The 12932-nt window shown below is 44.3% G+C and overlaps 1 protein-coding gene across 6 annotated transcripts in view; it reads left to right on the top strand.

Annotated features, from left to right (window-relative positions):
* MAST2 (microtubule associated serine/threonine kinase 2) overlaps window positions 1-12932 on the top strand; it is a 244730-nt gene that overhangs the window by 213723 nt on the left and 18075 nt on the right. For all 6 annotated transcript variants that reach the window (XM_088471619.1, XM_088471618.1, XM_088471623.1 and 3 more), the window contains 9 exons: window positions 4702-4834; window positions 5118-5185; window positions 5615-5703; window positions 9146-9354; window positions 9488-9626; window positions 9847-9979; window positions 10088-10253; window positions 12508-12609; window positions 12711-12833. In XM_088471619.1, the coding sequence (XP_088327745.1) occupies window positions 4702-4834; window positions 5118-5185; window positions 5615-5703; window positions 9146-9354; window positions 9488-9626; window positions 9847-9979; window positions 10088-10253; window positions 12508-12609; window positions 12711-12833 (1162 nt within the window). The remainder of the gene's footprint in view (window positions 1-4701; window positions 4835-5117; window positions 5186-5614; window positions 5704-9145; window positions 9355-9487; window positions 9627-9846; window positions 9980-10087; window positions 10254-12507; window positions 12610-12710; window positions 12834-12932) is intronic.

Raw genomic sequence — 12932 nt, 5'->3', positions numbered from 1 at the left:
CCACGCCCCCTCTATTTGTGCTCTCCCTCTTGCCACGCCCCCTCTATTTGTGCTCTCCCTCTTGCCACGCCCCCTCTATTTGTGCTCTCCCTCTTGCCCCCTCTTTTTGTTCTCTCCATGGTTATTCTCCCTCTTCCCCCCCTATTTTGTCGCTTTCTGTCTGTCCCTCGTCCTTTCTCTCTCTAGTGTCTTTTTTTTTTTTTTTTGCACCCTTTCTCTTGCCCTCTTTCTTTTTCCCACTATTTTTTTTTTCTTTCACTTGCCCTCTTCTTCTTGTCTTTACTCACTCTGTCTCTCTATCGCCCTCGCGCGTGCCTTCTTTCCCTCTCTCACGCTCTCTCTCTCGCATTCTTTATCTTCCACCCTATTTTATTTTTGTCTATCACCCTTTTTTTTCTCATTTGCACTCATCCTCTTTTCCTCAGTACCTCTCACACACTCTAATTTTCTCTGGCCCTCTTATTTTTCTACTTTTTTCTCTTGACCTCTGTCTTTGTCTCCCTCCTTGTCTCTTGCTCTCTCATTCTTTTTCTTTGTCGCCCCCGCCCTTGCTCTCTTTGTCGCCCCCGCCCTTGCTCTCTTTGTCGCCCCCGCCCTTGCTCTCTTTGTCGCCCCCGCCCTTGCTCTCTTTGTCGCCCCCGCCCTTGCTCTCTTTGTCGCGCCCGCCCCTTGCTCTCTTTGTCGCGCCCGCCCCTTGCTCTCGGTGTCGCCCGCCCCTTGCTCTCGGTGTCGCCCGCCCCTTGCTCTCGGTGTCGCCCGCCCCTGCTCTTTACCCATTAAACCCTGGCTTGCATATACATAGTTACCACTATGTACCCAAGCATCTCACCAGATCATTGTTGCTTTCTCTTTGTTGTCCTGTATGTCCTTTGGAACTGCACATTATCCTTCCACGTGGTACAGAAGCTCTCCAGGGTCAGTGGGCGAGAAGCGTGAGCCTCACACCTGTCATTGTCAGCTGAGTAATGAATTGCACAGCGTATAGTGACAGCTCAGTGATACTGTAACACAGGAGATGTACAGAGTACAGAACATACAATGCTGGCGTCTGCACTAATATTGATGCAATGTTTCGGGCTTCTCCAATTTTATGTCCTAGTAACATTGATTTTTTTTCCAGTCTCATGTGGGTGTATGGAATCATTTCTTAGATGAAAGTTCTGTATTTCGGAAAGAGAACTTTACATTAAAACTATATATAGCAGAGTTATACATTCAGAGGGGAGCGATCTAACCAATTTTATTGACCTCCAGCTAACCGTACAAAGAGTACGTGTTACATACAGGTGGTGGAATCAGACGATATTCAGTCAGTCAGTTCATTAGTGATAAGACTGAGGCACGAGGCACTTAGTGAGTTTGAGTGGCGTTCTCCATCATGTTTTCGCTGTAGCATCGGTAATCGTTCTGCCACTTAGAAAAGCTGAGGATTCGCCAGATACGAGAACACCCCTGCATTTTTTTTCTCCCATTACGGTTTGTTGCAAAATGTCCATGGCTGCAAAATATGATTGACAGCTCTGCCTGATGAGTTATTGCTCTGTAACAAATTACCTACGATGGGGAGAATTGTCTCCGGAGAGAGACGGAATGTAGAATGAACGGTACAGTGCCGAATGACAGCGACAGACACACTGACCCACACAGACAGACAGACATGCCGACACATATTTATCCTGCACAGTATAATCTCACAAGGTCCAGCCTGTGGTGTCGGTGACACTGTGCACCACACATAACCTCTCTGATATAATATGCATATATCTTTTTTTATTCATAGTAATGTAATGATACATCTGAATTAGCCAACTTCCCCTCACTACTTTACAATTTGATGAGATCAGCAGCCGCGGAGTAATTGCCACCTGACCAGCAAGTCCCCGGCTCTCTGCGTGTCCCTGCCTCGCTATTTACCTCTAATAAATGTCACACAGCGGCTCTGGTATTCTCCGAGTCCCGGTCATTAAATCTGCTGTGCTTGCATTTGCATATTAGTGTTGTCAGATGTGCAATCCTTCTTAATGACTTTTTCATCTGCTTTACATAATTGGTCGGCCAGCCGCAGACTGCCTATCTGGAGACTAGATATATAGTGCCAGAAACACAGGAATACGTTACAAAGTGCTTCAGCGGAGACTCTGTCACTGTGATGAGTCTGTGTCATTTATTTTATATACAGCAAGCGGCCCTGGGGCTGAATCTCTTCCCATATGTGTAAGTTTAGCATGAACATGTGGAGTAATATTTCCAGCAGTGATTTCTCTGTGGCCCCCTTGTGGTGATTTCCTGTCCTTACAGCCTAGACTCCGTCATCTCACTGTATTACTAGTAAGAGGCAGAGGTTGAGATATGGGTGATACTTGTAGGGGATCTAAAATTAAATTTTAGGTCGAACGTACTAATGACAGACATTACAACACTTAATATTGATCAGCATGTGTGTGTGTCTCGTTTTGGTCGCTATGTGGTCTCAAACATAGAATGTGGATCCGTTTATTCCGTTCTTGGCTGCATCTATGATAATACGTCATTTTTAATCAACGGAAAGTGTCTGTGAAGCAGTGAGATCAGGTCTAATTTAATACTGACTGTCAAAACTACATACAGAGGAAGGTTCTATTATGTCACAACTTGAAGGGTAAAGAATTTGATTGTAAGCTTTTCAGCGCAAAACGACTTCTTTCCTATTGAGTCTTAGATCTGGCTTGCTGTTTGTTTTACATACTGTAAGGTGCTATGTACATTGTGTGTCACCGTCTATAAACTTTTACACACACAGTACTGTGCAAAAGTTTTAGGCAAGTGTGCAAAAATGCTGCAAAGTAAGAATGCTTCCAAAAATATCAGTTAACAAAATGCAAAGTGAATGAACAGAAGAGAAATCTAAATCAAAGCAATATTTGGTGTGACCACCCTTTGCCTTCAAAACAGCATCAATTCTTCTAGGTACACTTGCACACAGTTTTTGCAGGAACTCGGAAAGGAGGTTGTTCCAAACATCTTGGAGAACTAACCACAGGTCTTCTGTGGATGTAGGCTTGCTCAAATCCTTCTGTCTCTTCATGTAATCCCTGACAGACTCTATGATGTTGAGATCAGGGCTCTGTGGGGGCCATATCATCACTTCCAGGACTCCTTGTTCTTTACGCTGAAGATAGTTCTTAATCACATTGGTTGTATGTTTGTGGTGGTTCTCCTGCAGAATAAATTTGGAGCCAATCAGAAGCCTCAGCATTATTTCTCAGCATTGAGGACACTATTAATCCTGACCAAATCCCCAACTCAGTTTACTAAAATGCAGCCCCAACCTTGCAAGGAACCTCCACCATGCTTCACTGTTGCCTACAGACACTCATTATTGTACCGCTCTCCAGCCCTCGGCGGACAATCTGCCTTCTGTTACAGCCAAATATTTCAAATTTTGACTCATCAGTCCAGAGCACGTGCTGCCATTTTTCTGCACCCCAGTTCCTATGTTTTTGTGCATAATTGAGTCGTTTGGCCTTGTTTCCACGTCGCAGTTATGGCTTTTTGGGCACAATTCTTCAATGAAGACCACTGCTGGCCAGACTTCTCCAAACAGTAGATGGGTGTACCTGGGTCCCACTGGTTTCTGCCAGTTCTGAGCTGATGGCACTGCTGGACAAGTAAGCATGATGTGTCTCTCATCAGATGCACTAAGTTTCCTTGGCTGACCACTGCATCTACGGTCCTCAACATTGTCCGTTTTTTTGTGCTTCTTCAAAAGAGCTTGAACAGAACATCTTGAAACCCCAGTCTGCTTTGTAAACTTTGCCTGGGAGAGACCTTGCTGATGCAATATAACTACTGTACCTTGTGTCTTGTTGCTGTGCTCAGTCTTGCCATGGTGTGTGACCTGTGACATGTAACTGTCTTCCACAACCTCACCTTTGTAGCAGAGTTTGGCTGCTCCTCACCCAGTTTTAAGCCTCCTACACAGCTGATTCTATTTCAGTTAATGATTGTGTTTCAACCTACATATGAAAATTATGATCATTATCACCTGTTTGGTATGATTGGTTAATCATACACCTGACTATAATCCTACAAAATCCATGACTATGTGCAAGTGTACCTAGTACAATTGATGCTGTTTTGAAGGCAAAGGGCGGTCACACCAAATATTGATTAGATTTAGATTTCTCTTCTGTTCATTCACTTTGCATTTTCTTAATTGACAAAAATAAACTATTAACACTTCTATTTTTTAAGGCATTCTTACTTTGCAGCATTTTTTCCACCCCTGCCTAAAACCTTTGCACAGTATTGTACATAGTGCTCAGTCTACATCCGGCGCCAGGCCCCCAAGTGCTGCTATCAGTGTGAATGGATGCTGGGCGCGTGCGACCGGCATTTATTCACTGACGGCCGCTACACCGCAGTTTTCCCCACCCGCGGGACGGTGCGAACTGCGGGGGGGGGGGGGCGGTACCTGCAGGCTGTTTCAACGGGGTGCCGCACCAGTGGGCAGGGTGCTTTTTGACCTTTACAAATAGAGCAGGGCGCGGCGCCCAGCTAAAAACAGCCTAGCGGGAACGCTAGTACATGTAATGCACATCCTAACTAACTTTGTACCTTGCACTTATTTTCGCTCAGGGATGTCGTATGTATGAGGCGGAGATATCTGGTTATATGTTAGAAATATATGAACTGCAATGCGCTGTGTCTTTGTGTCCTTAGGAATTTGACCCAGAGGAATTCTACCACCTCTTGGAAGCCGCGGAGGGCCATGCCAAGGAAGGAGAGGGCATTAAATCGGACATTCCCCGATACATCATCAGCCAACTGGGGCTCAACCGGGATCCCCTGGAGGGTGAGTGTTGCAGTTATTGCTCGCGGCTGGTGTAAGAGCTGTGTAATTGTGTTTAGTGTCTTAGAAAACACCGCTGACATAAACTTGTTACAGGTCAGTAGGTGTCATTACATACTGTGAACCTGAAATCATTAGACTTTGTAATGAAGATGTTGTCTATCCCCCATTCATTGATATGTAGATGTATCTGTTCAGTATAAATGTATTTTATAGTAAATATGTTTATGCTGTGATCATGATAGAGGCTGTGAGGTGTGACGCAGTTGTTCTGGTGTCTTTATAGAAATGGCCCATCTGAACAGCTATGATAGCAGCAACACAGATACTCCGGAGACTGACGACTCAGTGGAGGTAAATCCAGCGATTGGCTTCTTACTGTTCCCCCTGTATCCAAAGCAGAATACAAACCTGTGATGGAGACAGAAGCACACACAGATGTGTATTGATGAATAAAGACTCCGTTGAGGTCTCCATTCCCTATACCAAGGGTAGGCAATGTGTGGAACTACACATCCCAGCATGCCCTAACAGCAAATATGTGGCGGGGGCATGCTGGGATGTGTAGTTCCACAGCAGCTGGAGTGACGCATGTTGCCTGCCTTATACTGTGCTACAGAACGCTCGGTCTTCTCTTGTTAGTAGACATTTAAATTGACAATAAGCACGCAGGACCTCTCCTGTCAGAGACATTGCCTCCATAGATCCTTGTCACATATACAACAGTATATAGGTTTCTGTACTGTAACAGGTGCGAAGTGAAATATGTTTCTGTATTTCTAGGGTCGCAGTGCTGCTTTAATTCATCCAAAGAAAACCCCTTCAGAAGAAGAGTTTGAGAACATCAAACTGATCAGCAATGGTGCTTACGGGTACATAGAGAAATATAAATACATTTATATTGCAACTTTGTGATGCTGGTTGTGAGATGTTTCCTGGTAAAGTCCTTATGGGAAGTGTTATCTGTTACTGGTTAAATTATGATGATTTGTTGCTGTGGTGGTTACAGGGAGAATAGTGACTTATTCACGGATATAACGTCTGTTTCCTCTTAAATATTTTTTATTATAAGATAATTATTTAAAGGTTCTCCAGCCAGATGTAGGTAGGATATGACCAACACAGACTGAAAGCCTGAGAATTCCCACCCACAATGAATAGTAAGGGGCCCATTTATCAATGTATATTTGCAGCTTAATCCCTGAAAACACCGCTTTTGGGGGTTAACCGCAAACATCCCTCCATTCCTGCAAGCAGCTGTAGCCCCCAGAGGTTTCTATGGGGGATGTGATGCTGCCAAATTTGCCAACTCCTGGAACGTGATGCCAGTGATTCACTATAAGTTGATACACTCACTTAGTGGCTGCTGGTTACTGCATACCAGAGGGACCTAATGCTTACTGCTTAGGACAAGACTCAGCCACTGCTAGGTTATCAAATATCACAGTGATATAATGCTGTGTGTAGGGTGATGTTCTCATTCAGCGACTGTTGGTTATCGTATATCACAGTGATATATAATGCTCTCTGTAGGGTAACGCTCTTGCTTAGTGCCTGTTGGTTACCGTATATCACAGTGATATATAATGCTCTCTGTAGGGTAACGCTCTTGCTTAGTGCCTGTTGGTTACCGTATATCACAGTGATATATAATGCTCTCTGTAGGGCGACGCTCTCACTTAACAGCTGCTGGTTACTCTATCACAGTGATGTAATACTCTCTGTAGGGTGACGTTCTCACATAGTGGCTGCTGGTTACCATATATCAGTGGGGTATAATGCTCTTTGTAAGGTGACGCCACCACTTAATGGCTGCTAGTTACCGTATATTACAGTCCTATGCTCTCTGTAGGGTAATGCTCCTGCTTAGTGGCTGCTGGTCACTGCATATCAGAGGGTCATAATGCATACTATAGAACAACGCTCTCACTTAGTGACTGCCAGTTATCATAGATCAGAGGGGTATAATGCACTCTGTAGGGGACGCTCTCGCTTGGTAACTGTATATCACTCTGATATAATGCTCTGTAGGGTGCTTCTCTTGCTTAGCGGCTGTTGGTTACCGTCTATCAGAGCAATATAATGCTTTCTGACATAGTTGTTTTGGGGTTGCTGGTTACCATATATCAGAGGGGTATAATGCTCTCTGTAAGGTGCTACTCTCACTTAGTGGCTGCTGGTTACCACATATCAGTGGGTGTATAATGCTCTCTGTAGGGTGACGCTCTCACTTAGTGGCTGCTGGTTACCATATATCAGAGCAATATAATGCTTTCTGGAGAGTGACATAGTTGTTTTGGGGTTGCTGGTTACCATATATCAGAGGGGTATAATGCTCTCTGTAAGGTGCTGCTCTCACTTAGTGGCTGCTGGTTACCATATATCAGAGGGGTATAATGCTCTCTGTAGGGTGCTGCTCTCACTTAGTGGCTGCTGGTTACCACATATCAGAGGGGTATAATGCTCTCTGTAGGGTGACGCTCTCACTTAGTGGCTGCTGGTTACCACATATCAGAGGGATATAATGCTCTCTGTAAGGTGCTGCTCTCACTTAGTGGCTGCTGGTTACCATATATCAGAGGGGTATAATGCTCTCTGTAGGGTGACGCTCTCACTTAGTGGCTGCTGGTTACCATATATCAGAGGGGTATAATGCTCTCTGTAGGGTGACGCTCTCACTTAGTGGCTGCTGGTTACCACATATCAGAGGGATATAATGCTCTCTGTAAGGTGCTGCTCTCACTTAGTGGCTACTGGTTACCATATATCAGAGGGGTATAATGCTCTCTGTAGGGTGCTGCTCTCACTTAGTGGCTGCTGGTTACCACATATCAGTGGGCGTATAATGCTCTCTGTAGGGTGACGCTCTCACTTAGTGGCTGCTGGTTACCACATATCAGAGGGATATAATGCTTTCTGGAGAGTGACATAGTTGTTTTGGGGTTGCTGGTTACCATATATCAGAGGGGTATAATGCTCTCTGTAAGGTGCTGCTCTCACTTAGTGGCTGCTGGTTACCATATATCAGAGGGGTATAATGCTCTCTGTAGGGTGCTGCTCTCACTTAGTGGCTACTGGTTACCATATATCAGAGGGGTATAATGCTCTCTGTAGGGTGCTGCTCTCACTTAGTGGCTGCTGGTTACCACATATCAGTGGGTGTATAATGCTCTCTGTAGGGTGACGCTCTCACTTAGTGGCTGCTGGTTACCATATATCAGAGCAATATAATGCTTTCTGGAGAGTGACATAGTTGTTTTGGGGTTGCTGGTTACCATATATCAGAGGGGTATAATGCTCTCTGTAAGGTGCTGCTCTCACTTAGTGGCTGCTGGTTACCATATATCAGAGGGGTATAATGCTCTCTGTAGGGTGCTGCTCTCACTTAGTGGCTGCTGGTTACCATATATCAGAGGGGTATAATGCTCTCTGTAGGGTGATGCTCTCACTTAGTAGCTGCTGGTTACCACATATCAGAGGGGTATAATGCTCTCTGTAGGGTGACTCTCTCACTTAGTGGCTGCTGGTTACCATATATCAGAGGGGTATAATGCTCTCTGTAGGGTGACGCTCTCACTTAGTGGCTGCTGGTTACCATATATCAGAGGGGTATAATGCGCTCTGTAGGGTGACACACTCACTTAGTGGCTGGTGGTTACCATATATCAGAGGGGTATAATCTATCTTACACACCGATATCGTTCTGTAAGCTCTGAATCTCTAATAAACAGAATCGAGGAATTATTCTAGGCATGTTTTCTGAAACCAATATTGGCGCAGTATATTATATGGTTTCCTTGCTTAATTATGAAAACTTTGCAAAGATTAATAAGTATTTAAATTTGGTTCTTATTGTATCACTACTATTTAATTATTGTATTTTGTAATATTTGCTAGATTTCACATAACAGATTGTATTCTATTACACTTGATAGATTCCGTTGCCTTATTACTGCCTTATGATCCGTATATTAAGCATAAAAATCAAAATGGGGGTTCCCACTGGAGAGCATTTAGTGTAGAGTGTTCTCTGTCTGTCCTAGTTCACAGCCCTCCTGGCCTAGGTGCAGTGAGCGAGCCCTAGCACAATCAGAATAGAGTGCGCTTGTTCCCGGGTGACCGCAATGAGGAGAAGGCAATGTACAAACCAGTGGCCTCCTCTTGAGTTACCTGTGTTAAAGCATCATCTATAAATACTTTTCACACAGCGTTCTCTAGGTGGTTATAAACTGCTTGGATGGTGACAGTATCTCTGTAAAGCCCTAGTACGCCGACCTACTGATGGGCCATTAACGTCTTATGTGTCCTCTCTAGGGCGGTGTATTTGGTCCGACACAAGGGAACCCGGCAGAGATTTGCTATGAAGAAGATAAATAAGCAGAATTTAATCCTGAGGAACCAGATCCAGCAGGCGTTCGTAGAGCGGGACATCCTCACCTTTGCTGAGAACCCCTTCGTGGTCAGCATGTTCTGCTCATTTGAGACCAAACGCCACCTGTGTATGGTCATGGAGTATGTGGAAGGTGCGTCCCACTGTCCTATCAACTGCGTGGCACCAGTTCAGTATGAGCTTAGAACACACATCGCTGTATGACAGGAGAGATGGTGGAGGCACATTGTCCACATATTAACACTGGGATATTTCTTCTGCCACAGGCGGCGACTGCGCCACGCTTCTGAAGAATATCGGGGCGCTTCCTGTGGATATGGCCAGGATGTATTTTGCAGAAACTGTTCTGGCGTTAGAATATCTCCATAATTATGGGATTGTCCACCGGGATCTGAAGCCAGATAAGTATGTACAAATACGTATTTCCTTCCAGCAGGTCAGGATTACAGGATATTCCTCATAGATGCCATATCTTTAAATCCTGCCCTGCTTGGGATGAGGGCTGGGGTAAAACCGTCCTCTAACAGGGTGTAATTACTGGAGTTCTCTGGTTATATTATGTTTATAATTTGCAGTTTGCATTTTGCAGCTTATTTACTGTTAATGTTAACTCTGTCCCTCTCAGTCTCCTTATTACCTCTATGGGGCACATCAAACTGACTGATTTTGGCCTCTCTAAGATCGGACTGATGAGCCTGACCACAAATCTGTACGAGGGTCACATTGAGAAGGACACAAGAGAGTTCCTGGATAAACAAGTGAGTCCGATGTCATGTTACAGCTTCCTGTATGTGTAGTTATGTTATGAGGTACTGACACCATTGTTGGAGTGTCTCCTCTAAAAACCATTGTACCTCTTCCCCCAGGTGTGTGGTACCCCAGAGTACATTGCTCCTGAGGTGATCCTGAGACAGGGTTATGGGAAGCCCGTGGACTGGTGGGCGATGGGCGTCATTCTTTATGAATTTTTAGTTGGCTGTGTCCCGTTCTTCGGAGACACCCCTGAGGAGCTGTTTGGCCAGGTGATTAGTGGTAAGTAGTACAATTCTCTATGCAATGCTCAGTGTTGTCCTGCATTGTATCACTTTATGACAGAAATCTGGTGTACAGCCATGGCCAAAAGTTTTGGTTTTCACAAAGTTGCGGCTTCAGTGTTTTTAGACCTTTGAGTCAGATGTTACTATGGTATTGCTGTCAATCAACTTCTGGTCCACATACTGACTGATGGCCGCCCATTCTTGCCTATTCAATGCTTGGAGTTTGTCAGAATTTGTGGGTTTTTGTTTGTCCACCCGTCTCTTGAGGATTGACCACAAGTTCTCAATGGGATTAAGGTCTGGGGAGTTTCCTGGCCATGGACCCAAAATTTCCATGTTTTGTTCCCCGAGCCACTTGGAGCACCTTGCCATAAGGCAAAAGTGATTCCTAAGTGGCTCAGGGAACAAAACATTGAAATTTTGGGTCCATGGCCAGGAAACTCCCCAGACCTTAATCCCAATGAGAACTTGTGCACAAACAAAAACCCACAAATTCTGACAAACTCTAAGCATTGATTAGGCAAGAATGGGCGGCCATCAGTCAGTATGTGGCCAGAAGTTGAGTGACAGCATGCCAGGGCGAATTGCAGAGGTCAACACTGCATATATTTACTCTTTGCATAAACTTAATGTAATTGTCAATAAAAGCCTTTGACGCTGATTAAATGCTTGTAATTTTACTTCAGTATACCATAGTAACATCTGATATAAAGGTCTAAAAATATTAAAGCCGCAAACTTTATGAAAACCAGTACTTGTGTCATTCTCAAAACTTTTGGCCATGGCTGTATATATATATATATATAGGAGGGGTACTCATTTTAATCTTGTCATTTTCTCAGTTACATAATTCCTTGAATTGCATGTATGTGTGTTATGAACAGTTCCCATATGTTGACAGTTGGTTCATTTTGTAGCTGAGGATAAGTTGTTTTCCTCTGTTATCAGCTGTTTTTGGCTTAGTAGTCTCCTACAACCCTCCAGTGGACTGAAGAGACTGGAAATAGCATTTGGGGAAAAGGTCTTTCTGCTGATCCAATTTTTATTTCTAATCTCTTTTAGTTGATACAGTTTCTAAAGGATGAATGGTAACTATTTTCAATGCAATAGGTTAAGCTGGGAATTCTGAATAGATTTAGCCATTTACTGTCAAACTGTTGCGGGACTTCTGCAAAGCTGAAAATATTTTCATGATCGGCACAGAGGGTGGCAAAGAATGATCGGTCCTCTGTCTGGCCCCCGCCGTTAGCCTTCATACAGGGCGATCTCGCGGAATGGGATGAGATGATCACCCTGTGGAGAGAAGTGATTGAGGTCTGTGACTCCCACAGAGAGGTGGATGGCCTGTTGGATACAGTCAGTACATGACAAGACGCCTCTCAGCCTATGGAAAACAGAGGGGATGTATGTACAGAATGCATCGGAAACAGAATGACCAGGATCCGTTTTATTATGAAAACATTGCATTCTCCCTCAATCACATGAGAACGGGGGACACAGAAGAGATATGGTCACCGCAGAGATTAATTATAGTACTGTCCACCCACCTACTTTCCTAATGAGTATTAAATGGTTTCATTCCATAGTAAATGCATGTTCTCTGCTTGTGTAAAACCCAGCACAGTGTAAGCAGACATAGAGTTACACCAGTAGCCACGTGTGACATCGAGCACCCTGGCTACAGAAGCCCAGCTGTACTTTTTCCTCTTATCTTTTAAATTGACATTTGACAACTGGTGAACGTGTTTGCATCCTGTTCAGTGATGTAGTCTGTGTTGTTTTTCGTTGGCTGTTAGAGACTAAGTAACCCCTCCATACCGTGTATGTAAAGGGATCCTATTCTATTTTTATGTTATGAAGTTACTGCACTTTTGTTTTTTATAGATATATAATATTCAAAAAATATATTTTATATGCAGTACAGTACTCAATTCATATGAATGTAAAATCCTATTTTTACATACCATAGGATTTCCCCTACTTACTGGGTTCCCAACGTTGCTTATCAGACACTCTTACAGGAATATTGACACTACAGCGGGCATAGGGCAGACCTGCTAATATTACTCCCATTTATAAGTACAAGGTATCTCCTGTAGTTTGTCACATGTTTGGCTCTCCTGGCAGTACCATCTCTGCTGTACTGTATGTACTGCTTCCAGCCAGGTATGTGGGTGTAGCGGACACTGAATGTGAATGATCCGCTTGTATTGCTCATCTTTGAGTTTGGTTTTTCTGATTTGTGCCAGATGAGATTGCGTGGCCGGAGGGGGAGGATGCTCTGCCGGCCGATGCTCAAGATCTCATCTCCAGACTCCTCCGCCAAAGCCCCCTGGAGCGTATGGGAACAGGTGGGTCCTCCTGCAGTTGTCTATCTGCCGTAGTCCTTCTGCAGTTCTCCCTCTGTAGCCCTGAACGCTGGCTCTGCACACTGACCACTCCTCTCTTGCAGGCGGTGCCTTTGAGGTTAAGCAGCACAGATTCTTTAAGAACGTGGACTGGAACGGGCTGCTCCGGCAGAAGGCGGAGTTTATCCCCCAGCTGGAATCTGAAGATGACACCAGTTATTTTGACAGTAAGGAAATGATTGCAGACTATTCATCATTGCAGACTGTTAGTCATTCTTTTCATTTGTATATCATACACTGACATGTTAGTGATGACGTGAGTGGTT

The sequence above is a fragment of the Taudactylus pleione genome, unplaced genomic scaffold (assembly GCF_031769625.1).
Source record: "Taudactylus pleione unplaced genomic scaffold, aTauple2 ptg000115l, whole genome shotgun sequence".
In the NCBI taxonomy this organism is placed as follows: domain Eukaryota; kingdom Metazoa; phylum Chordata; class Amphibia; order Anura; family Myobatrachidae; genus Taudactylus; species Taudactylus pleione.
This window is presented reverse-complemented; position numbering and strand designations above follow the sequence as displayed.